General features: G+C 38.7%; 1 protein-coding gene across 10 annotated transcripts in view; it reads right to left on the minus strand.

Moving 5' to 3' along the window:
* The window catches only part of Nbea (neurobeachin), a 558,554-nt gene that overhangs the window by 171,323 nt on the left and 359,248 nt on the right, over positions 1 to 27,983 (minus strand). For all 10 annotated transcript variants that reach the window (XM_006501527.4, XM_017319586.2, XM_006501520.4 and 7 more), the window contains 2 exons: positions 22,766 to 22,890; positions 8,720 to 8,863 (listed from right to left, as the gene is read on the minus strand). In XM_006501527.4, the coding sequence (XP_006501590.1) occupies positions 8,720 to 8,863; positions 22,766 to 22,890 (269 nt within the window). The remainder of the gene's footprint in view (positions 1 to 8,719; positions 8,864 to 22,765; positions 22,891 to 27,983) is intronic.

Below are 27,983 nucleotides of genomic sequence, written 5' to 3' on the forward strand. Positions count from 1 at the left end.
TCTGTTGCAGTGTTTGAAATCTGTTAGTCATACAAATTCTTGTACTGAAGGCTAAGTGATTATGGCAATGGACTTTCTGCAGGCTCTCGCTTCTGTATGCAGCATTAAGGTACAGGGATAAAATGGTTCAAAGAACCATAAACATGCAGAAAACCTTGCTTACCCTTTGTACAGTGCAGGGGAAAGAGGTCTTTCACCCAAGCTTTGCAACATTGCTAATGTCTTTCAAAGAAAGGACCAGGGCACCTGTGGGTGTGGCAATGCAGACCAATCCTCCTCCTCTGCTCCAAGATGCTAGTATGAGCATTGTGTTCACTGCAAAGCAGTTCTTTTACCTCACATTTTCCTCCAAGTGTACAAGTCATGTACCTCTCTTAGGCAATGAGTATCTCCATTCGTGTTCTGTCTAAAATCAGTATCGTGTGAAAGCTTGGTGCCTATGTACAGAGAGCCACAGTACCAATGAGTTAGGTGATTACTGTCCTGTTTTTTCAGATTAGTGGTATGACAATAAATTCTTAGAAATCTTGTATCAACCAAAACAATTTATTAGGAAAGATCTTAATATTGGGGTATATAAAACACTTGAACCAACAAAGGATGGCTTATTCTTAAAATAAAAAAGATGTGGAAATGTTACATATGATTTGAGGCATGGCTAATGTCTAAGGGACACAGTTGAACTGTGTTGTTATTATAGTTTAAAATTTACAGTCAGGTTATCAGGACTGTTATTGCTATAAAGAGTACTTTAATCTATTTTATAGACTACAGAACTCATGGTTGAAGAGGACATATATTTTTGGAAACATAGGACTATAGCACAATCAAATGCCCACAGGTCTACCCTGGCTTGGTGGCTTTGTGAGAATGAGAAATAATGAGAATCAAAGAACACTAGGAATTAATGATGGGGCTTTTATTTTACAACTCCGTAATGAACATTTAAAAAGTTATAAAGTTAAATATTTTAGCTTTTATAAGAAATGGGCATGTGAGTGTCATCTCAGAGCGGCTAGTGAGCTCCTATGTAAGGCTAATTGTGAACCCCTTCTTTGGGTATGGCATTTATGGCTGGCAAAGCAACTTCTAAATTCAAAGAGAAAGAAGAAAAGACTTACGAAGTCTCTTAAGGCTTTCCCAACATCAAATAGCTTTTACTAAACAACATTTTGATGAGTTAAGTGTGAGTGAGTCAGAAACATATGGATTAAATTTCCCCTGAAATACACATGCGTTTCAAAATGGGGTCAAGGCTGTGGGGGTGGTGGTGGTGGTCCTGAGTCAAATACATTTTGGAGAATCCAGAATGTTTAAGAGATATTTTTCTCTGAATACAAATATCTGTAAATGAATTTTAGTTAAAAATCTATAACTAAGATTACATAAAAATAAGTGGAAGAATCTTATATAAATACACGTGTGCTGGTAAGACAGGCAATTGCCTTCTGTTCCTTATGCTAGAACTACATAGGGAGGGGCGGAACGGGGCAGGGCACCTGCACTCAAGTGTGAAACAATAGTGTCTTCTTTTCCCTATTCCATGCAACAGTTAAATAAATCTGTGCTTCCAATACTCCAACTTGTTTTATATAACCAAATTCTATTAACTCTTAGCTTGTAGCAGTATATTGTCTCCTTTTATTTTTCTAGAGTTTTAGTTTCCACTTTTTCCATGTGTTGCATGTCCATCCTGCAGTCCACCTCTGTAGTTCAGTGGTCGTCAGGAACACTGAGTAAGCCCCACAGAGCTTGTTTCTAGGGAGCAGGAGAAAGGTCCTGGAATCCAGTGTGTATCTAGGTGCATTCTTAGTCTTGTACTTCCCTCTGAATTTGAGTTATCTTAAGAGCGTGTATGAAAATGTACTTGTATGAGAATTATAAGCCTCTTACTTGAAAAACAAAATCCATGTAAAAAGCCTGGCTTACACTGTAACATTCTTTTCCCAGCACTGCTATTTAAAAATCGTGACTACTCTTTTAAAAAAGTATTCAAGGTACCACTCTGGTCTGTTGGGTATAGACCACGCTTTCTATGCGATAAAGAGACCTTTCTTAATTGAGAGCAGCACTGCTATCTTGGCCTTATAATTATGAGAACCTTCAGAGACATTCAGTTAATAAGGACATAATTAGCAGAAGTCAGAATGGAGAAATGAGATCAGCTTTAAGTTTTGCTATCACAGATTCTTGCCAGGGAAGCAGGCAGGCTGCCTGAAGATCGTCCTCTTCTCCTCCCCCTCCAGGTGCAACTCCTCAGGCTCATCTGCAGCTCTGGAGCAGAACACTCTTTGTGGCCTTCCTTTCTCCCCAACTCCATCCATGCCAAACTGATCACAAAGATCTCCTCCAAGCTTCTTTACTCCAGCTCATCTCAGTATTCCTGCCCCTAACACCAGCAGGCATTCCCTGTGAACACACCAGCTGAGCAGGCCAGGAACTGGTAAGCTAACTAAGACCTTCACCACTCCCTCCTCTCCTCCAAATCCAATTGATTTGTGAAAAGTCATGGCTCTCCTATTTACTAAACTTTACCAAAGGCTCAGTAAGGGCCTTGTAAGTAAGAGTTAGAAATTTTCCTCATGGTTCAGAGAAAGACACTGCATAGTCTTTAAGGACTGCAGTGTGAGAGGAAAGGCAATAGGTTCATTTTGGAGTCTTACACAGCCTCCAGATAACAAATTGTGAAAAGGCCAAACTGAACCCACAAAGGCAATCAATGCACAGCCTCTTTGGTGAGCATCTGGTAGGCTGAACATTAAGTTATTGTCTTAGGCAGAAATTCCCAGAAATAAGATATCATGTACATGAAACCTTATGCACAACTATTCAGAGCATTATCATTCCAAACAGCCCAAAGGTGAAAGAACATAAATGTCCACTAGCCAGCAAATAGAGAAAATAAGGCAGTCTATATACAAGAGAGCAGTCCTTAAAGAAAGAACAGATACACTCCACCACAGGCCATCCCCAATAACCCGAGCTTAGTGAAAGAAGACAGACACAAAAAGTCCCCAGGTACAATGCACAGACACACAAAATATGAAGGCAGAAAACAGACAGGTGTTTGCCTAGAAAGGCAAGGTGGAATAGACCAACGGGGAGGATGGCCAAGGGGCACAAACGTCATTTAGAGGCAATGGCATATTCTGCTTGTGGGTATGGTTATCTAATTGTGAATATACTAAGAATCATGATTTTTATATCACATCTGTATCAATTTCTTACTGGTATGTGATGTATCTAAATAACATTTCCCAAGAACTGCCAAAAAATTTCCAAGGAATTACAAGCTTAGCCAGTCAACAGTACTTTAAACAAACCTAAAATTGAGATGGGTTTTATCTAAGAGGAAACAGAAGTGTATGAAATAGACTTTGATGGTTCATTTTCAAAGGTGAATCATGCCAGCTTATATAAATCTAGCTGCAAATGTGCAGAAAACACTTGACCTTGTGAATGTATCCTAGTCTAGCTATTTGCTACACTCCCAACACTGCCAAGGTATCCCCTTACTCAAACTCAAAGTTTAGAGTAGAAAATTATAACAGCCTAGCTTGCTTGCAAGGTCATATATCTGACAAGGTTTGAAATAAACAGAATGTAAAATGTGGAGATTAACCCACATGAGACTTGTTGAATAAAATAAAAAGTTTTAATTGATGAAGGACGGATAAGACCTAGAGGACAAGGCTGTTCTTTCTGGCTATTCAAAGGAGGGAGGAAGGGACATGTGCTAGGTTTATAAACTGTTCTTTGCATTTAAGCACTATGCCTGCCATGGTAGCCTGAACCTAACTTTGCAAGTTCAGAAAATAAATTGCCTCACTTTTGCTACTGTGAATTTTTACTTCTCTTATTGTGAAGTGAGAACCTTGATTTCTCAGAGACAGGCTGTAGAATGGAGAGAGAGAAAAAGAATATTTCTGGTGAAAAATGTATGAACATCAGGCTTATGAAAAAATCTTTTTAGATACTGGATATCGAATGGATGGCAATAAAAGTTTATTATGCAAAAAGCAATAAGTAAAACTATTGCAACTTATAGAAGTGATAATAAAACATCATTACTGTCATTAACTCAGTAGAATTCCCTAAATTTGTAATACTAAATTCTGAAAATAGCAATAATGGAATTTGGCTATGTAAAATATTTCTACTGTCAGATATTTGAGTGCCTTTTTAAAGTTTTATTTTTATTTTATGTGTATATGTACATGCCTGCATGTAGTATGTGTATCATGTACATAGTGCCTTTGGGTGCCATAAGAGGGTGTCAGGTCCATTGGAACTGGAGTTACAGATGGTTGTGAGCTGCTATGTGGGTGTCAGGAACTGAACTCAGGTCCTGTGCAAAAACAGCCAGTGCTCTCAACTGCTGAGCATATCCCCAGCTTCCTTCCCACCTCCCTCTTTTTTAAAAGGCTTATTATTTTATTTGATATGTTTATATGTATGTGGTGCTTTGAATGAAGCTGGGCCCCAGAGACTCATAGAGAACGGCACTCTTAGGCGGTGTGCTGGAGGATCTGCGCTGTTGGGGGTGGGCTTTGAGGTTTCAGATGCTTCAGTCAGGCCCAGTGCTCTCTCTTTCCACTGCCTGCTGATATGGATGCAGAACTCTCAGCTCTTTCTCTAGCACCATGTCTGCATTCATGCTTCCATGCTTCCTGCCACAAGGATAACACACTGTACACCTCTGAACTATTAGCCAGCCCCAATTAAATGTTTTTCTTTTCAAAAGTTGCTGTGGTCATGGGATATCTTCACAGCAACGGGACATTAACTAAGACAGCATGTGCCTACACATGCATTTATGAACCTCATGTTATGCAGGTACCTGAGCTAGAAGACGGTTTTAGATTTCATGAAACTGGAGTTACAGATGGTTGTGAGCCACCTAATGTGGGTGCTGAAAATCAAACCAAGGACTTTCTTAAAGCAGAAAGTGCTTTTAAACATCTTTGCAGTTCTGTGCAATAATTAAAAAAACAAAACTGCACTGCTACACTGCCAGTGGGTTGGCTTTTATCAGTTGAGTGCATCATAAATTTGAGTTATTCTTCAATTTCATTTCTTGAAACATTTGAAGAAACAACTTACTAAGTCTCAAATAAAATAACTGGCATTTTAGATTAAATTCAGTTAGCCTATACTAATTTATTTCAGTATTTCAAGAACAAATAAAATTAGTAAGATGAAGTTTTTAGGCATATATGGAATCTTAGGGCTAATCCATTTTGGTGGGTCACTATAAACTAAAATAGCAATTAAAGTAAATTAGGTAATGTGTTAATAATATAGTAATTAGTTGATTGGCATACTTGTATATTAAAATCCTATTAGCCATTTGCTAGAAACACAGGAAGCTGCGTGATTAGTAGCCACACACATTTAACTTGCCTCTTGAGATGAACAGCTTGGGAAGAAAGGAAACTAAAAATGAAAAAGAAAATCATGTGATATTGAAACTACAGAACTTTATGAACACTTTATTTCTATAAAAGCTGGAAGTACCAAACAATAAAGAAAATATGACAGTCAACATCCAAGTAAAGTCTTGCTGTTTAAAAGCATTCTTGAAAAAAAAAGATTAAAGACCTTTAACAGAATGGGGTTAGGTTACATGTAGACTATTATTAAAGCTAACGTTACTGTTCTTAGTTGTTGTACATCGTCCCAGACCTCGAAGTGCTATGTGCCGGAGCATGGCGAGTGGATGACAGCAAAGAAGACTCAGTTTGTAGTTCCAGGAGAAGACTATGACACTGTCTCCTTTAGCCAAGCAGGGTTTGTGAAGACAGGACAATGGGCCGTGCTCAGAAGCAGGCTAAGGCTAACTAGTTACCTGTGTGTTTGCTTGTTTGTTTATTTTTGATGGTATAGTTCTTTTACTTTTTTAAACATTTATTGATTTTAATTTCATGTGCATTGGTATTTTGCCTGCATATATGTTTGTGAGGTACTAGATTTTTTTTTCAGGAAATAAAAGTTAGAGACATTTGTGAGCTAGCATGAGAGTGCTGAGAACTGAATCTGGGTCCTCTGGTTAACTGCTGAGTCATCTCTCCAGCCCCAGTGCTATACTTCTTATATAAATAATCTGTGGATATATCTCTGAAATTAAGAAATAAAACACTGTAATTTTGATTTTTGAGCTGTTAGTAGATGATGATGACTTCACAGAATGCTTTCTGAGACACCAAATGAACATGAGACTATATCAATACTATACACAGATCTTAGGATCTTTTACATTTTAATTTAGAGCTATCTCCTGTAATGGTGAAGTTCTTTTTAGGCAGTATACAGCACTATCAGGAAATTTAGGATAAGTTATGAATAAGAATACATTATTATTATTTTAAAAATTAACTGTCTGAGACAGAAATAACTATGATAATGAAAATTATTTCTTAGAAAAAAATTACCCATTTATATCATTAATAGTTGATTTCATTAAAATTTGGAATCCAGGTCTGCGGTTAACTTTTAGAAGTGAATTTTGTGTAGCAATATCAGTCATGACAGCAGAGATCAATAATGGACTTAGCATTTACAAATTCACTCATACACACACACATTCTCTCTCTCTTTCTCTGTCTCTGTCTGTCTGTCTGTCACACACACACACACACACACACACACACACACACACACACACACACACACACTCTCCCGTGAATTCTGTATACTATTTCTTTGTCTCTTTTTCTGCCTTCTCTGGCACAATCACCTCTCACTGTCTTTCTCCTTTACTCGAGGCTCCAAGCAACACTGAGCTTCTGTTTTAAAGATGAGCGCTGTGGCCTATGCAAGGGATCATCACTAAGTTAGGAAAGCAAGCTAAGCTTTGCAGATAGACATAGGATCCTACAGGAAGGATCTGAGTTAGGACCCAGTGGATATAAATAAGTGCAGACACATTAAAAAAAAAAATCTGCTGAAGGGATGGAGCCAAAGGACTGAGTGACAGATGGCCTGAAATTATCAATCTGATTTTAGTGACTTAGGAAATGGCACTATTATTTATAATATACAATAATAATTTATTTCAAGAAACTTTTATTTCTCTAATGTGTCTTATCTTAATGTTTTCACTGTTTTGCTCATGAACAAAAATTAAAAATTAGCTACCATTTTAGGGCAGAAACACAGAAGAGTTACTGTTATTTGGTAGGTTGTGATACTGGTAAATTAATATTAGTACTGAGCAGATTTAATATAAGTTTCAAGAAACCAAGGAGACCTGAGTGAGCTATTCGTCAGTGGATCAAAGCACCAGGTAAAGTAAACCACACGGCAGGCGGTGAAGCATGCATGTGAGTACTGGGGAATGAGGGAAGGTGAGGTCAGACATCACAACGCTGAGTTTCCTACCACCTCCAAAGTAGGAATGAGTCCAGCAAAAGAGTCACACTTGCTGTCAAATGAAGCAACAGCCTTGGTCTGCCTTCATTTCCAAAAGTAAGATCTGAATGTTTACTTCAGAATTTGAGACAAACATTTGGTGTTAGGTTCAGGAAACAGGAAATAGATTTTAGAAATAGGAAACAGTTTTCATGAAATAGAGATAACAGGCATTTCCGGGACCTGGCACTAGGATAGTCTTCTTGCTTAGTGTATTCTTCATTCAGAAGTGGGAGAATGAGAGTCCTTCTCCTCTGTGCTATGAACAATAAGATCTCCACTGTAGGAATGAATCACCGCAGGCTTTTATATAGCTATCCCAGATTATTTTCAGTAAGCAAGCTCCTGGAAACACAGTAATATTATAGACAGAGAGATAAACAGAAGCATCCACTGCCACCTTCTACTCCAATACTATATGGGCTGAAAACGAATTGGGGTTACAGCTCAACTGGAGTCTGAGACAACGAGGCAGGTGTTTCTGTGGTCCTCTGTTTGAAATTCAATTTCAGTACACAGGCCAAGCTGCTCTTTAACTCAAGGTCCTCTTGCCAAGTGCTGATATGGCAGTATATCACCATATCCAGTTAACATAGGAGCTTTAACCTGGCTCTAGGTAGGATATAACCTCCCAATCTGGTTTTTGGGCTCAATGCATGCTCTAAGCCTGTACCCAATTTCTATCGGTTGCTTTCTGACCTGCTTTTTATCAGACTTCAAAGGCTATTGGCTGATCCTCTAAGATGTCCATCACACACAATCAGGCGATGGCAATCCTGTTCTCAATGACCTCAGATTAGCACCAGGACAAAGAGAAGTTGAGGACAAAACAGGAGAGGTTAGTTGTTTGTAACAGGGGTTTAGAACTGTGAAGGCAGAGCAAAGCAAGAGTGAGACCTTCCAAATGATTCAGCCTGGAGGGGCTGGCAAATTCCATGCTCACCTTGCTAAAGTGCCCATTTCCTAAGGCTGTTGGGAGGTTAAAGAGAGAGAGAAACCAAGGGATCCATCACCCTACCCCACCTCCCAGTGGTAGTAGCAGATTTCCTTGAGGATGTGTACGCAGGATGACTGTCCTGTCTAAAGCACCATTCCTCATTACATAGTGTGCTGCTGCTTACGATCAGTGAAGCACATTTGCGTGAAGTCCTAGCTTCAGTGTCAGAGGCTGAGGCACACTAAATTATCAGCGCTCACATGACTGAGCATGATGACGAACACTTACATACATTCCTTCACCAGGTGACACAATTTGAGTTCTGTGGCTTTATGTATTCCTCATAACAAGCAGAAACATATTAACAGGTACCTGCAAGGTTGTCAATTTCTTTCTCCTGGAGCAGGCTGACGGCATCATCATCTCCTTCCAGCATCAGCTCAGTCTCTGAGTTCTGGTTCACAATCGCTTGGCTTCTGAAAGCTTTCTTGGACTTCACCACATCTTCTTCAGTGCCTGCATTCAAGCAAAACAGCAGTTTAGGTTAGTGTAGATGGACCTCCGTTTAGTGGGTGTTACAAACAACATTTTCTTTATTATATCCTCTGTTTGCTATTTCTTTACAACTACAGAGCACTTTAAAATACTTCTTTATTTTGCTTGCTTAGATATCTGTGAGGAAAGTTGGAGATTTATCCCTTACTTTACAGATGAGGAAGTAGGCACAGTAAGCTATTGGCCCACTGTGGACCTACAGTCCATCCTTCTACTTTCTTTACAGTGCTCTGTCTCTTGCCGGCTTTATTCGGAGCCTTTCTAGGTTTTTTTGAGACCATTTCTCTTTGACTCGCCAAGGCTGGTCTTGAACTTGTAATTCTCCTGAGCATTTCTGAGTGACAGGGATTTTACAGGATTGCTCTATCAGGCCCAGCTTATAATCCACTCCTTGTGACTTTATAATCATGTACGCTTTACAAAATATCTGTAACTCCACCACTTCAAATTCAGCTTTCTGACCCATACAATTTGAGAACTTGATTTATATAATTATAATGTAATGTGAACGAACTGATCAATAGTTTTCGAAAGGAGGTAAGATAGATACAAAGAAAACAGGAACGTATTCACTTCTGAGTGAAGAAATTGGTTATTTGGGGAGCTACAAAGGGGTGACTATAGAATGATGCTTAATAAGTCTAGTGTACATCAAGTGGTTCCTTTACCAATTAATGAAATAAATTTTCTGAAGTTATATCCTTCTTTGGTGTATAAAATAATATAAAGCCATAGCAAAATACATAAAATGAGAAGAAAAAGGGAAATTTAGAAAATTATATGTCAACAGATGAATGCTTAGAAACTAGTACATCAAGTTCCTCTTGGATCTGACAGCTTGACAAATATTTCCATACTTACTCTCAAACACCGGCTGTGGATGATGACTATCTAAAATTGTCAAAAGCTCTATGTCATATCATTGCAGTCTAAGGCATGCCATGCCAAACCTACACCACTTATCTGTGTCCCTTGAAGTTCGAATTAGAGGAAAATACCGTGTGGCACTCACAGCATCTGGTATAGGCTTACAGCACTAACTAATAAACTGCAGCACACTGGTGCAGCTGTGCTTAGTGCCCAGTTCTGTGACAGTGTTGCTCCCAGGACATGCCACCACTCTGGCTGAATGCTCACAGGCTCAATTGGCCAGTACTCCTAGACTCACTCCAGAGGCCTTCCGTCATGGGTTCCATGAGGTACTTCTGAATTTCACTGGCTCATGGGTGACTCTTACTTCTGCAATACCAGATGAAGGATAGAGCCTGGAATGTTTCAGACTCATCCCAATTACAGATCCCACACAGTAGAAATGTCTGCGGAGGGGTTGTATAATGATAGTCCCTTTGCTTGTTGGGAGGTAACTTAACCAGAGGAGCTTAGAGCTTGCTTGCTTTAACAAAGGATGTGAATGCAATGAAAAATACTGCAGGCATCTTTTCACCAGCATAACACTCTCCATGCATTTATTCCCCAGCTGAGCTAAGTAACTTGTTCCTCCTCCACTACAGTTTAGGTCAGAGGCTGAAGTTTCATCTTGACTGGTGCTGACCACTGCACTACTTTCAGTCATTACCTGGTATGGAGGCTTTCACAGGTGCATGGCTCACATGACCCTCAACACTTTTTCAGAACGGTTATCATTGCAATACAAGCATGTTGAGTATTCCTGTGTCATTTTATTTGTTAACCTCCTGTAATGAACACTCACAACAAGACATACGATGTAGGGTAAAACCTAGACTCCTTGGCATAGCTGAGCAAGTTCTCTTGCCAGCCTTACATGAGCTCACCTACTGATCCACAGCAGCTTCTGGAATATGCTATGCTCCTACAGCCCTCTTGATATGTGCTCGTGTTATGCTCAATGTAAGGGGTAGGTATTCCTTTTATTTTTTTTTTCTTTGCTTTTTTTCTAATTGCCCTTCACAATTCTCTTCCTCCAGACATCTGTTCTAAGTAATCCCTGTGCGATGTCACAGCTGATATCTTTGACTACATATTGGAGGTGGGATCTCTTGTGTGCCTGCCCTCTACACTATGTTACTACGACATCTCTGTAGCATTAAGGTCTGGCATTTGGTAGGTACACAGGACCTGCTGAAGTTTAGGTCTGTCTCTGTATTTCTAGCACTCAGCACAATGCCTGGTAAGGAGCAAAGATTGGTAAGCCCTGAATGAGTGAACTGAGACATAGGAGTCATCTCTGGATAGCTCTCAGTAAAAATTCCTCAAATGTTTCAGAATCTCACTCATTTGTACTAATTTGTATGAAATGGAGCCCAGTTTTTTGCATTAAAGTAACAAAGTTCTTTAAGTTTCAGTCAGCCAAATAAGCAGGTTTTTCCTTATATCATTACTATGGTTTTTTGTTGTTGTTGTTGTTTTGTTTTTTAAAGAATGGATCTATGTGACTATGTTATCACAATAAAAATCTACCCATAAAGAATGTGAGATAGAAGGAAGGTGAGTTGGAAATGTATCAAGCCTAGCATCTGTTTTCTTCTAGCTTTGAAGCAGCAAACATTTGAGTCTTTCCGATATTCGCTACAGGAATTGGTACCTTCACACAGAGCTGATTATCAGCCCGCTCGTAACCCAGTAAACTTACCAGTTTTGTGGAACTGAAACAAACATTTGTCTAGATTAGAGTATATGAGATTTAAAGGTGCTTTTCAATCACAATATCCTTTATGAATTAGAGTTTCATCCATCAACATTACAGCAAAAGGAGGTAAGGTCTCAGAGGGCTGTCTCATTACAAGGCTTGTAAACACTGTCCTTAGAAAGAATTGGTTTATCACCTAACAAATCAAAATCTGATTGAGAGGAGAATTTATTTGAGATCATCTGTCTTAGAAGACACGTTGAACCAAATGCACTTCTTGGCCTCTTTAGCCATTCATCAAGAAATTAACGAGCGGGTGCCACAAACTGCCAGAGCGCCTTAGACTGAAATGGGAATAAGGAAAACAAGCAGAGCTAGACAAAGGAGGCAAGGATGCTTATTTCCTAGGGAAATATGGAAATGTGAAAGTTTACAAGGAAAAGTACCATGGACTTGTGGATGGGCAAAGTGCAATGTAAAATTACGGCTTCGTTTCTTATCAGGTTTTAAATAGAGGAAAGCATTTTCTGTAGACTTATTCACAGAGTTACAGAGACACAGTGCAGCCCTGAAGATATTTTTCCTTTATAAGTTTCTCTTAATAGCCTTGAAACTAGTGAATCCAAGCATATTGTAGTTAAGGTAATTAATTATCTAATTTACTTTGCTGTTGGTGTTGCCATGCTGGGGATTGAATGTGGGGCCATGCATGCTAGCAAGCCCTCCATCACTTGAGCTAAGGCCTCTGCTCTGACAATGTGTAATTTAGAAGAGACAGAGCTAGAATGTCTTCCACATTGCTATTATGTGCCAGCACCACAGAGCTTTGTTACTACTGCTTTGGTACTTGCTTCTGCTGATACTACAAATGTCTTTAAAAAAGTATCAGGATCTAGCAATAGTTTGTTGTCACTATATTATTTTAGGTTGAAAAGCAAATGCCATAAAGGCAAATATAACATGGCTAATTTTGATTTAAGGGATTATTCTACAGTTAACTGTGGATACTAAAAAAGAGCAGCAGTCACTGGGGGTGAAGACCCATTTATTTTGAAATAAATATCATTTATTTTGAAATGTTTTACTTGGAGATTTTCCTAGTGCCATTTGTCTCCCTTTTGCTTAGTTCTGGTGCAGTCCTTGGGATGGAACCCAGGTCCGTGGATGCTCAAGGCCAGTAAGTGCTCTACAAGTGTTCTACATTCTCATTTGCTCAGAGCAAGTTCATTTCTCTTTTAGGCATTGAGTAAGGTGGGAACACACATTTGTTGAGAAAACACCTAGAAATAATACTATACTAAGATACTGCTATATCTCACTAACTAATTATGTATACACCACTGATTAAGTCACTTTCCTTGCATGGCCTTCAGCCTTCCCACAATGTGGAAATTGTACTTTATTATTTAATGTGTTTTTTCTTTGTACCCATTATAAACATTAAACAAATCCCCACCAATTTCTTAAGTTTAGTTTCCAATCTGTGAAAGAGGAATAATGAGCACTTTCCCAACCTAAGTCTCAAGGGATTACTGCAAACTTGAAACGAGAGTGGATGCTTACACATTTTGAACTTCATTAAACTTAAACTAAAGCTTTATCACTCACGATACTGCTGGACAAGATTTATAAAAAGAAAGAAAAAAAGTGAGCAAAAGTGAGGTTCATAAACCTGAAATGAGACCAGCCTGATCCTCACGTCCTAGTCACAGCCACTGACAGTGCTCTGCGCTTTGTGGAGACTTCCTTCCACTGTGCTATGTCAGTAGTCTGCTCATAACCATTACAAAGCTCAGCGCACCCCTGGCTTGACTAGAGTAGACTGAACAAAGAAGAATAGGCAGCTCATGTGCTGTTAAGTTCTTGTGAAACAGAACCTAGTGAGACAGCTGGCATTTAAATACTTTGCCCATACCGTGCATTCATTGAGTTATTATTAAACAAGTTACATGAGAATCCACTTTATCTTTACTTTATTGTCATTGTCGTCGCCATCATCATCTTGAGGTCTAGGGCTCTAACCTAGGACCTCGTGGATGCTAGCGAAACACTAAAATTGCTCTAGGTTCCTAGCCCCTGCTTCTGCTTTTTGAAAAATTTTGATACAGGATCTCACAACGTTGCCCAAGCTAACCTTGAGGTTACAGGGAAGGCCTGCCGAGCCTTGAAACAGTGATACGCCAAGCACTGCCTCTGGCCTCGCTGGCATCACAGGCATGTGTGTGCCACCAGGTAGTTAGTCCAGCATCAACAATTCTGATGCTTTAGAAGTTTTTTACTGAGCTATGTTAACAATATGAATATTTAAAATCTTGGTTGTCTGAAGGACAATACCTTATGGTTTCTCAGTAAAAACAAGTTTAGGATAGCATTTTCCCATCTTTGGAAGAAAGCCTTTGTAGGGAGGTTGGCAGAGTGAAATTTTTACCTAATTCTAATTTGGCCTAAATGTATGCTTGCAAAATTCCAATGTTTGTAGACATCTGAAAATTAGCTTCACAAGAGGGCATTCTTTTCAAAAGAGAAATCTTGAAATAGCCATCATTTAATAATTTATTTTTCTTGTTCAATATGTCAATATATATAAAATTCTGCAATTAATCTTCAAACTTAAATATCTTTTTTAAAAAAGCACCAATGATATGGATACTTTGGGGAGTGTTAAAACAAAGATGTTTTTCTCATTAAAATTCAAGTCAGAGAAACAAATGCCTTTACAGAATGATTTTTTTTATTGTTTCTTTGTTTTTGTTTTGTTTTAGCTTTACACAATATTATTTAACTGCTACCAAAAGAAAAAGAGTTGAAGGTAAATGTACCTTAGAGCTTCATTTTAAACACAGAGCACATATTTTCTCCTTAAGATGGAAATATAAAAGGAAAGATTCTTTTTAACTGAAACATTTTCTGAATAGAATATAGAGATAAGAGGGAGGGAAGGAGAGAGAGAGAGAGAGAGAGAGAGAGAGAGAGAGAGAGAGAGAGAGAGAGAGAGAGAGAGAGAGAGAGAACGAACAGGAGAGAAGAGAAGAAAGGGATAGAAAGAAGAAAGAAGGGTCAAATGAAGAAAGAACAGAGCAAAAAACACCCTAGGGAAATCCCAATGGTGGAAACTTATAACACCACATTAAAGAGACTGGAAACCTGAAACATATTACTCTCCTTTTATATGTGATCAATCCCTCAAGAAGCTCTATCCCATCTGCATAAACTTTACTGAAAAAAAAATCCCCACACATGAAACAAACTGCTCACACCCAGACAGACAGTTTCTCTGTGTTAAGGACACACCTTCATGTAAAAGCAGAGTGGTCACTGGGTAAGTTTAATAAGTCAGATGTAAAAGCCGATTAGTCTTTTAGCTGTACTAGTTCCATCCAGATGAAGAATATCCAAACACCACTCCCACTACAACTCATTACTGTTGACATGAAGTTTAGAGAGTGATCACAAGCAGATACTGTAAGATTTGGAAATGGCACTCGGACTTGAAGGCACATCTTTACTTTGCATGCAATGGGGACCAGTGCATCCTTTGTGTTTCTACCAAGGAAGGATACGCAGACATCCCTCATTCCTTCAGGTAGGCTGCCCTCTGAACAGTTGGAGGAAAATGTTGCTGATGTGTAGTGCACATTCAGTATTAGCAATCTAGGTATTAATTAAGATTCAGTGTTCACAGATTATTCTGAGTGTTAAATTCTTATACAGATTAGTTACCTTTGTAATGACTGACTGGAATTTAAGAAAGAGAGAAGAAAATGGCTACCTAACGCACAGTTATTGCTCAGAGGAAAAGGACACCAAGGACACTTGCAAGTAAAAGAATTGGATCAATATTAACGCGATTTTCATTTCATGCTTCCCCAACCCCAGTAAGCTGACAATATACTCTGATTATGTGAACTGCCTGAGAGTAACACAGGTTATTAGAGCAGGAGGTGGAAATGGGAGGCACTTTTTATATTGACAGGCCTGCTAATAGAGTATACTGATTTTCCAAGACATGTAATACATTTTCACAATTTGGTTCTGACAGCAAAAACAGAATTTCATTTATTCCTAATTCAAAATATTCATATGTAAGCAATATTTCTTATAGCAGACCAACAAAGGGGATACTCGAAAACAGAATTTTAAGCACAAAAGTGCAATTAAAAAGGTACAAGAAATTTAAGTGAATTTAAGCACAATATAATGAGGAAGTGTTATGTAATAATCTAAAAGAGTCAATGCGGAAAACTGTAGCCTATGCTTTTTAAAGAAAAATTGGTAATACATATCATATCAGCTCTCTATGCATTTTAGGATAGATAGCTTTCACTAGAATTGTGACTAGGCATGAAGTTAGGGTGATGCCTAATTATTTAGCATAGGAATTTGTTGTATTGAAAGACACATGGTGCACTTTACTTGAGGAAAAACAAACATTGCTCTTGGATGGATCTGGCACTTGGTATCATACAGGTCAGGGCAATGTGTTCTTAGCTGTGTGTCTGACTTCACTGTGGGAGTCTGGTCCCTGTGATACAGTGCAGAGAAGAGTGATGGGAGGTAAGAGTACTGAGATGAAAGAACTGCCATTTCCTCCTCCTTTTAAGCACTGTTTTCCCCTAGAAGGAAAGAAGCCTAATTCTTGTGCCCATGGGGGCAGCCAGGAGCAGAATGTAAGCCTGGAATCCTAGGGAGTCTTGTAAAGGAATAAACATGAAAGCTCACTGAGAGGGTGTGGCAACCCCTACAACAACACAGAATGTTTGCTCTAGGTACCTGGGACTAAAGAACAGAGGTAAAGACTTGGGGAAAGGGTAGAAGATGCTCTGGGGAGGTAAGCAACCCATTCAGAAGGAGGGAAGAAATGGTAACTAGCTTCCTCTTTATTACTGAAACAAAGCCTATGATGATATGCAGGCTATCGTAACAGTACTTTATAAAAGCCAAGAAGTGCTGGAGGTGTAGCTTGGTTGCAGAATGCTTTCTAACATGCATGGGCCTGGGACCAACCCAAGTACCTCAAAAAAACAAAAACAAAACCAAAAACCTAAAACAAAATAAATGAATAAAAAACAAATAGAATCAAAACCAGTATAACAAGTAAAATAAATTGAAAAAACCGTCACAAAAAAATCATGTCTTCATAAGTGTCACAATATACACAGGCCATGAAAGACACTAAGGCGTTCTGTACTAGAGCATCTTTATAGGGGACATCCAGTGAGAGTTACCAGACATTACAAGGTAAACTCCATGTAAAGAAACATTCCACAATGCCCAGAGCACAGACAGCACGGTGTCGTGGTTGGGGTCAGCTTTAGCTTTGCCCACCAGATCTAGGTGGCCTTATTTTCTTGATTTGATCTTTCCCGAACATAAGCCTTCCAGCTCAACTTTATGGCATCTCCCCGTAGAACGAGCCTCTGTCGTCCATGTGGTACTTGTCCCCAATTGGGTTCATCACTCTGTGGACTTCTACCCTTTCCTTCTCATGCCCACTCTATCTACTCAGTGATTAGAGGAACTCGGCTGGCTCACATGTTCAGATGCCATCAGGCACACGGTCTTCACGGAGCTCACAGCACTAGGAATGCACTGGAAGACAAGTATTTAGTATACTATGCATATGATGTACACGTGAGCATGCAGCCAGAAATTGGGATAAAATAAGCAAACTTATGAAGCACCTTGTTTCCCCTTGCCACTTGGCAGCAAGCCCATTAGCAAAATTTTACCATAGCTTTCTCTCTCGCATCTCAAGATGCTCCGAGTAGAACAAAGCATAAACACAAACAACCCATTTCAGATGTTTAAAATGACACATTTGTAGATATGTCTTTAGAAAACTTGCCCATCAATTGGGTTTCTAAAACTTATCAAAGATGTGGTTAAACTGTGCAAAGACCTCATCAAACACACACACACACACACACACACACACACACACACACACACACACACACAGCACAAACAGCTGGATTTTATTAAGCACATAGCTCTACAAAGCCTGAGTGTCCCAATGGAATATATAGAAAAAAAATCTGAGTTTGGTTTGTAAGTGGCTTTTTTTTTTATCTGAGAACATTAAGTATCTAAAATAAAAATAATTTCATATCCAGAGCTAGAGACTGACCCCAAAGATTTGCTCAGGGCTGTCAGTTTCTTTCCTACTGAGCCATATCTCGTCTTACATACAAATACTCTCTGAATTTCTATCATTAACACAATTACTGACTCCATCACTTTAGGTCCTTAAGCCTTCCCATCTTGGTGAATTCTATTCTATTCTATTCTATTCTATTCTATTCTATTCTATTCTATTCTATTCTACTCTACTCTACTCTATTCTATTTTCTATTCTGTTCCTTTCCCATCTTGGTGATTTTTAATCTTTCCACCCTTACTTTCCTGGTCAGCTGGTAAATTCAGAATCTTCTCTTGAGGCAGGGTATGAATCATAGCTACTTTATGATATCTTTGGACATCCAGTCTCCCGTGTTCCTGCAATGCAGAAACACTCAGTTCCAAAACCCAGTGCCTAGAACATATATGGCACATAGAAACTAAACTTTTGAATCTACTTACAGAGTGTCTGAATCTTCAACATAAGAAGCTTGTTGGGACAGTTTTTGATATGAGAAATAACATATATGTCTGAATGGATACTATAACATATTTGTAGCTTTTCTGAACCCATTTTAGGAAATCTCATAAGTCACATTAGTAGTCCATAAAACCATCGGGTGAAGACAAGGGTAGGAGACTAAGCTTATGAGGTGCTGTCAAGAGGAGCTGGCAGATACTGCCTGCAAGTCTTCCTTTCCTTCTCTGAAAACAACTCCATTATTACTTTTTTAGGAAGTTACTGGAACCTAATTCAAACCACTAAGTTTTATTCTAAACATGGAGATCCAATTAATAATGCACCCACCAATGAAAGCACGAGGCTGCTCATGTTTCTATGTGGTAAAGAAGTAGGCTCTAAAATGCTGTAAGGACTGCAAACTCTTAGAAGAATAAAGACAGGTAATTTCATAGTTTTTCTTAATTGCTGCATTGCTGCACAACGTGGTTTCCACTCTCAGTGCCTTCGTATTTCCTGACGACTGCATGTAACACATTCCAGTGGCCATGCATGCAGCAGCAGGCTAATTTAACTCCAGCTCATTACAGAGCTGCTTTTTGTGTATCAAGGTCATACCTTGATGGCTTCACAAGCTTAGATAAATCAGGTGTTAAGCAGACACATCTCTGAGGAACCTAAGAACATTCTCATTTGCAATTCTCAGCATATCTTATTATTTATTGGCAAAGAAATGACTGATTAACTTTGTCATCTTTGTTCTGTGTTTTTTTTCTCCCTCCCTGAGGCTGAGGCAGCCTACCCTCTTTGGCAGTGCCAGATCAGACCTATTTAAGACGATGTCTTTGATCACAAGACATGAAGCACTTGCGATTTTAGGCTTTGATGAAATGTAGTGCCACTGTAATTTTATGGAAGGAAAACAGAAGCCCAAATGATGACTGACAGTCAACAAAGAGGACCAAGCTTACTCAGAGTTTGCCCTATTCTTTGTCAGGCAGTATCTTCACTAGAATACACCAGGATTTGATGAGTCTAGGTTTTACTTTGATATGTGACACTTAAAACCTACTATTTCAATTATTTAGCTATTAGATAATTTTGCCCAAAGAATAAGCCAAGCAGATGTGAAGATGAGTCTTAAAAGATTTTTCTTATGTATTTCTACTGATATAGTTTGTAAAACTACTGTTAATCAAATTTTCACCTCAAAGAGGCTTTACCATTAAAAACCACCTAAATCACACTTTCAGTTCATGCAAAATTAGCACATTAAACACCAAGAAAAAGAAAAAGGAATGCCTCCAGGTTTTTATTAATCACACTCCAACACCAGAGACTGAGACTGTGTCAAATCATACTGAATCTTCTGCACATGACAACCTCATAAATTATTCAACTCATTAGTGTTACTAAAATGCAGGAAAAACTCCATCACTGCAAAGTCTATTTTCCAACTGAAAAGGTCAACTAGAAGTTTTAATAATAAAATCAGAGAGCAAACTTTCAAAATTATTATGAAATAACATCCTTGTCTTTTGTTTCCTTAAAATTATATCCAGCTGATTATTTACTTATTTAAAGTAAGAATTCAGATTTTTGTTTGAGACTCCAAATAAACTGGAAATAATACCAAGAAATCTGAACTACAGCCAAATGTCCCTTTCCATCATGGAAATACAGCTCCATTATAATCGAAACCGTGTGTCTGGATTTAGGATATAAGGAACGATCAAGTGACACAAGACATTTCCACTACACATGAAGTGCACTGCCCCTCCTTCACTTCTGTCCCCCCCCCTCCCCCCCGGAGGCTCCCAGTCTGCAAAGTCACAATCTACACTAACACACACGACTCAAGCTGGGCTTCAGAGCCCAGGTAGGTTTTACCACTAAGAAAACACTGCCTATTTAAGAAACTGAAAGAGGATTTCTCAGTTTGCAAGTCTCCAGCAATTATGACTAAAGCATTACTTGGTTCCTGAGACACTTGTTTCTACTACATAGATAAGTGAAAAATAGTTTTTATCAAAATCCATGGCAGAGATTGTTCATATTCAAAGCCTAATGGCAAGACAGGATTTAAACAGGACTTAATCAAAGGGAGGTAGAAAAGTTGCAATTATTAGACAAAGAAAGAAGAAATGCATTTATTTCGATTTGTCCTAGGTAGTGTTTAGGAATTTGCAGCTTTATCCTATGGGGGCACCCTGGCCTACTGACCTACATCACAAGCCTACAAGGTGGCTGTTGGTCTGCACCCTGCTAGACTTCAGATGCAGACACATCAGTGTTAAAGGAAGGGTATTCAGACAATAGGTTGAGTTTTACATATTTTTGGTTTACGCTTTGGTTTTATATCGATGTTCTGAATATAAAACGTTAAAAATAGAATCTGCTTTCAATTAGGTTTCCCAGCGTCTATTTTTATTGAAGGAAGTGCTCTGTAATCACTACTGGCAGTTACTTCCTTCTTCTGAGCAAGTGCTTCATGAGCAGTTAGAGGGCAAGCAGGGCTGGAGGAAGTGGGGATTCTGGCTGTTTGCAACCTGCCTTTTACTTGTCTGTAGACATCCCTCCCTGGAGTCTTTCCAACTTTCTTGCCCTGGGCTCCTTTTCTGGCTGCCAACCCTCTCCTCAGCTCCTGAGGTCCACAGATGACAAGGCCTGATGGAAGCCTGAAAAGGTGAACAATGGGAGGGAGGGTTCCGGGAGGGAGAGCTGTAGATGTTATCATGGGTCTTCCACACCATGACCTGAACCCTGGAGAGGGACCATCATGTGACTCTACCGTAAGAATTGTACAGATGTTTTCAATATTTGTGGCCCAGCTATGATGTTTGTTCCTAACAAAGAAAAACACCTTTCTTTTCATTAAGGACCCTAACACAAGAGGGACAACAGGTCCTGAATACTGTTCATCATCTAGCAATTAAATGAATGAAAAGAACATCTTTTAAACTCCCATGTAGCACACAAAGGCTTGCTGACACAGCTCATCCATTTCAAGCAATACAGGAGAACTATTTATTTTAGTTCAGGTTTATCAACAAAACTTTCTATGTGACTAGAATTTAAACCTCTATGTCAAAGGGATTTTAAGGGAAAAGATACAAAGCAAACACAAAGAGAACCATTTTTTAAAGCAGAAACAAAATGGCTATTTTCATACCAAGATCTTTTCACGTAGCCTGTAGAGTACAGAAGGCAGCCTCCACAGAATTAAAGCTTCTGTCACTAGTACTAATGTCACCTAAGTTAACCTCTCTTACAAAGTGTTTGTAGACCATTCTACTTCCACATGAGACACATTGAGAATAAATAAAGAGCACAACTTTAATCCCAACACTGCAGAGACTGAGGCAGGAAGAACTCTTGTGAGTTACAGGTCAGGGTCATCCATATACTGAGCTGCAGGCCAGTTCAAGGTACTATGAAGAATACATACCTTGCCAGAGAGGCAGTACACAGTATATCCATGATCTTGACTATAAGAACTCACTTTAAGTTGGCTTTAAATCCTTAGGGTGCTAAAATCCTTAGGGAGTCTTTAGAGTTCACTCAAGAATTCCTTACAGTACGGACTCCAATGATTTACTGAAACATTTTTCATATTCCTTCCACTGTGTAGTTAATATGTAACTTTTCTTAGGGTAACAGCTGCACTGAAACCCTTAACTACAGTGTTTATTTGCTAATGATCTGTACTGCTTTACACTCACCTCCTTATGAACAAGATGGTGTGACATGATATGAATTATACAAAGCTGCAAAAGTATTTACCAAATGTGGTCAACTTTAAAATAGCTCACTGAAGTCCTCTCGGATTAGTGAAAATGAGTGTAGCCATCAATCTAGGCTTTTGACTGTGTGTGAATGTGTGCATGTACTGGGGGTGCCATGGATGCCATCCTTGATTATTTTCCAGTTGGTTTTGTAGGTTTCTCTTTGCCTGGCTGGCCAGTGAGCCTCAGGACTCTGCCTGTTTCTGCAATGCTGGGGTTACAGGTATAACTTTTAAATGGGTGCTGATAATCTGAACTCAGAAAGACTTTTACTGACTGACCTATCTCCACAGCCTCATAAAGTTGGGAGCTTATAAGAAAAGGGTAGGAAGATTATGTAAGTAGGTTACTAATAGATAATTTAAGTTATATATTCATTATTTGTATACACACATCATCTATGTCTATGTATGTATATACAGGCACACATACACATACTTATGCATAAATATACAGATCTTGCAGTAGGGCCTGTGCAGTGTTTCCAGTAGAAAAATACATAAAATAAACAGAACATACACACATACACACACACACGCACACACCCGGCCCTGGCACAGGATTGTAATGTATGTTTACATGGCTTGTAGTCATTAAAATTTGAAAGACACTAAAAAGAAATTCATTTTAATACAGGTTTATGTTATCCTAAGAGTGTTAGGTTTCTACAAGATGTGGGGATTTAAATCTCTTACAGTAAACTGAAATATTTTAAATAAATCTAATTTAAGAAATATAGAGATGAATTTGACCCAGATAGTGCTGAAGGGTGAGGCAGAATATACTATTTCTGACTTTAATAGAGTGAACATTACAGATGACTGCAAAAACAAATTCCTATCACAAAGGACCCTCACTGGGATACATTCTGCTACTAAGGCAGTGGCACTCACCATACTCTACTGCAGATTTGAGCAGTGCTTCAGCGTGTGTAGAGCCAAAGGCATTTCGAACAAATCTTCTCCTTCGACGAAGATCATCCTCCCAGTAATCCAGGCGCCAGAAGTCATGCAATTGACTAGATGTGGGGAATAAATGACATTAACGTTAGCAACAAAAGGCAAGACGAGAAATTTATTTGTTCCCAAAATGTAAACTGTTATTTCATTAGTATCTGGAAAATTAGGAGCACTGTGTTTGTATAAGTATTTCTATTAAAATCAGACAGAAGTTAAAATAGCTGCATTATTCTCTTATATTGTAAATGCTTGGCTCTTTTCTTTCTTTCTTTTTTTTTTTTACAGTGTTCTTTTTCTCTAATAAAAGATTGATCATGGGGAGTTTAGTAATAAACAAAATATCACATTGCAAGCATTAATGGCAGTTTTCTTTCTTATACAGTTTATTACAAGGTTGTAAATCACAGAGTAGACCTTACTACAAATAGTCTGCAGTTTAATGACTGTGGCTTAGTAGACTGAATTAAGAAGAATAAAATATTGCCCATGTGGATTTGGTGGAGAAATGATTAAAATAATGTGCTGAAATATTCATTGAAGTAAGTCCCTGCTGCCCACAGCAACCTGAGAAAAGTGCAATTTTATCCATTATTAATAATACCAAATTAGTTGCAAAAATTTCCAGTATGTGGTAATTGTCTTTGTAAATTATTATTCTAATGTTAACAGTTCTCAAATGATTTTTACAGCTTTCATCTAATATAAACCATTAACAACCATGGTTATCACAAGATAACATTGTCTTCTACATGCTGAACCATTATTAAAACCCACAGTGCATTTCGGAAACTCTGAAACATGCTTGCTACATGTCTAATGCAGCATGTTTTGATGGATCTTGGCTTTCAATTTAACCCAATAAACACTGGTGATAATATCTCGGCTTAAAAAGTTAGGTTTTCTGTTTATAAAATGTAGCCTGATACAGTAAAAAAAAAAAAAAAAAAAAAAAAGATACTGTAACTTTTGTGAGCAGCACTATTCATAAAAATATGCAGAAAGCTTTCATTGCAGATTGTATATAGTTTTTATGTCTCACTGCAGGGGAACACAGCAGGGGCTACTTTTATTTTGCTTATTATTTGCATTTCTAATACCATGTCTGGGATAAGTATATTTTCAACAAGGAGTCAGTGGATTAATTTCAACTTCAGAACATCTCTACCTTGGGGCTAAAGAGATGGCTTAGGGGTTTAGAGCACTTGATGTCTATAATTCTAGTTTCAGAGTAGTCACTGTTCTATGGACATAAGGAGACACCATAATTAACACAACTCTTATAAAGGAAAGCTGGGAGCGTGCATATGGTTTCAGAGGCATAGTCCATCCCATCATGGTGGGGAGCATGGCAGCATATGAGTGGGTGCTGGAGTAGTAGCCAGGCTACATCACAGGCGGAAAGGAAGAGAGCAACACAGTGCTTGACATGGGCTTTTGAACCTCAAATCCCACCCCTGGTGCCACACTTCCAACTTCAAAGGTACCCATTTTCTTTCATGGTCTCAATAATGTTTAAAAGTCCAAAGCTTCTTCTGAGACTCAGGCCATTTTCTAATGAGTGTAAGCTGCTATAAAATCAAAATGAAAAGGCAGATCACATGCTCCAATATACAATGGCACAGAACATACATTACTATTCCAAAGTAAGGAAATACTGGACCAAAGCAGCCCGCAACCCAGCTGGTCAAGCTCCAAACTCCGCATTTCCATGTCTGATGTCAAACACCAAATTTTCAGTTCTCCAACTCCTTCCAGTTTTGTTGACTGAAACACACTTTTGGGATAGTTCCATTAGCTGTTAGGAAACTTTCCTCAACAGGTATCCTGTGACTTGGACATTTCCAACATCTTGGGGTCTCTAAGGCAATCCAGGCTTCACTCTCACAGCATCACACAAGGGTCTCGGTCTCACAGAGCCTCCATTCAAGGATACCTCTACCACACGCCTAGCCTCAGCAGCTTTCCTTAGTTACAAGAGGGACTTTTTTGTATCCTTGACCCTAAAGTTGAAAACACATGGTAGAAGCTCCCAAGTTTTGCTGTTTGATGAGGCTGGAACTTGGCTTCTTGTTTAAATAAATCTGCATCAGCTTTCTGTTGGTGGTGGTTTCCTTCACAACTTAAACTTTTCTTTAATTCCTTTCCACAAGTTGGAAGCTTAGCTGAGTGAAGCATTGCCCGAGATCACCACTCCCTTTATTCCATTCCAATAGGCTTTTCTTTAAACTTTATATCTCCTTGAGCATTGGAATTAGCTACATTATATTTCCTGATGTTCCTCCCCTGCTCAAACTTCATTTTGTATTTTTCCTTGCTCAGCTTGCTCCTTATAATGATGCAACACAGACAACATTAGCCTGTCTTGAAACCTCCTCTCCCAACACATTAATCCCAAACTCTTCAATCTAGCTTCAGGAATACTTTTTTAGGGCAAGGACAAAATGCAGCCACATATTTGGCCACTATCACAGGAATGGTCTCTCAGTCACTTACTAATGCTATTCCTCTCTGAAATTCCCTGAGCGTTCCTTTAGCACCATTTTCCATGATCCTACTAGGATGGCCTATTAAGTTTTGCCTAATGTGTACTATTGCTTTTCTAGTCCAAAGTCCCAAAGTCTTCCATATCCCTCCATATAACAACATGGTTAGGCTTGCCACAGAAATATCCCACTCTTGGTACCAACTTCTGTCTTAGTCACTCTTCTACTGCTGTGAAGAGATACCATGACCATGCTAACTCTTAAAAAAGAAAACATTTAATTGGAAGCTTGCTTACAGTTTCAAATTTGTTTGTCTATCTATCTATCTATCTGTCTGTCTGTCTGTCTGTCTGTCTATCTATCTATTTATTTATTGTTGCTTGAGTTTCTTTAAAGGGGTAGGTTTCATAAACTAGACTGAAGACTGAATTTACATGTTAAAGCAAAACTTGTATATTTAGCAATAAAAATTATTCAAGAGAACAGATAAAAGATTAGAGTCAGAACAAAGAGATACTTTACTAAATATACACATGATCACCTGGTCTTCCACTTGTGTGATAATTAAGATTATTATCTTCTACTTGAGTATTAATTAAGATTATTAGGATTATAATTATCTTAAGATAATTAAGATTACTAAATATATACATGATCACCTGGTCTTCCACTTGTGTGATAATTAAGATTATCAAGTATCATGGTAATCATGATTACCTTTTTTTTTTTTGTTTGTTTTTTTTGTTTTTTTGTTTTGTTTTTTTCGAGACAGGGTTTCTCTGTGTAACCCTGGCTGTCCTGGAACTCACTCTGTAGACCAGGCTGGCCTCAAACTCAGAAATTCGGCTGTCTCTGCCTCCCAAGTGCAGAGATTAAAGGCGTGTGCCACCATGCCCGGCGGTAATCATGATTATCAAGAATTCAGTGTGAGCCATCTAATCCTGCTCAGATCAAAAAAAAAACAAAACAAAACAAAAACAAAAACAAAAAACAAAAAAACATTTATCTGACAAACTGGTAATTAAAAATTGTCTACACTTGAAGAGGCATAATTTATATAATGTATTTTTATGAAGCCCATGTTTTCATATGGTGAATATATGCCAATAAAAGATTGCATATTAAAAAAATGGAACATGCATAGCAAATGGATGGAACTTCAGAATATCATCCTGAGTGAGGGAACTCAGTCCCTAAAGGAAATACATGGCAGATACTCACTTATAGTGGATAGTAATCATAAATACAGGATACCTATGCTACACTCCATAAACCCAAAGAAGATAAACATGAATGACAGCACAAGCAAGGATGCTTGACTCACTTAGAAGAGGGAATAAAATGGTCACAAGAGGCAGATGGAGGAAGGGAACTAGGTGGGAGAGGGCATGGGGGAGAATGGGTGTGTGTTGGGTTCAGGATTAAGTATGGGGAAGAACAGGAGAGATTGCCAGAGGGCCATGATAATGAATGGAAATCTGCAACTGACTTGGGGGTGGGGAGGTGGGTGACATCTTTCATGGTCTCAATAATGTCATGTCTCAGGACATGAGAGACCTGGAATAAGGGAGGCACCCAAAAATCAATGGGGCAACCTTAGTTGCAACTCACAGCACTGGGTATATGGAACCTGAAGAGGCCACCTCCTGTAGCCAGACAACAACCTCAGTGAAGTGATAGGGACACTAACCTATCCACAAAACTTTCAACCCAAAACTTATCCTATCTACAAGGAATGCAGGAATGGGGGATGGAGTAGAAATGGGGGATGAATTAAGGGAGCTGAAGGGGATAGGAACTCCACAGGAAGACCAACAGAGTCAGCTAACCTTAACCCTTTGGGGCTGAGACTGAACCACCAACCAAAGACCGGTCATAGGCTGGACCTAGGCCTCCCTGTACATATGTAGCAGATGTGTAGCTTGGTCTTCATGTAGGTCCCAAGAAAGTGGATCAGGGAATAACTCAAAAGCTGTTGCCTGTATGTGGGATATGTTCCTCTAGCTGGGCTCCTTGTCTGGCCTCAGTTGGAGAGGATGTGTAAAACCCCACAGAGAATTGATATGCCAGGGTTGGGGAATACTCACATCTTCTCAGAGAAGGGAAGGGGGTATAATGGGAGGGGGAGTGACTGATAAGGGGCAGTGAGCAGAATGTAAAGTTAATAAATTAAAAAAGAAGTGACCAGCACAATTGACACAAAAGAAAACAAAAAAGAACAACAAAAAACCCCAAACCGAACAACAACAAAACCAAACTACTGGAGTATGCATCATTTGTTAGTTGGTCTTTCCATTCCTCCCCAGTCCCTTTTCTTTCTTCCTTTCTTTCTTCCCTCCCTCCGTTTTCTTTCTTTCTTTTTTTTTCTTTATTTTTGGTAGTACCTAAGGATTAAAGCCAGGTCTTTGCATATGCTAGGCAAGTGCTCTATTACTGAGCTATATCTCAGGCCCTAAACTATACACTTCAGTATTGTACACTGAGAATTTGAGTACCTGAACTATATAAGTTAAATGGGTAGCTTGTAATGGTATATAAACTATATTTTAATAAAATTATTAAGATAAGCATGTCCTAGTTTTCTCCTTTGGGTACACTATAGATTGTACTTCTCCCACCCAGTTTTCTTTTTTCATTTTCTTTTTTTAAAGGAGACATGATCTTGTTAT

This window comes from Mus musculus, chromosome 3 (assembly GCF_000001635.26).
Source record: "Mus musculus strain C57BL/6J chromosome 3, GRCm38.p6 C57BL/6J".
NCBI lineage: Eukaryota > Metazoa > Chordata > Mammalia > Rodentia > Muridae > Mus > Mus musculus.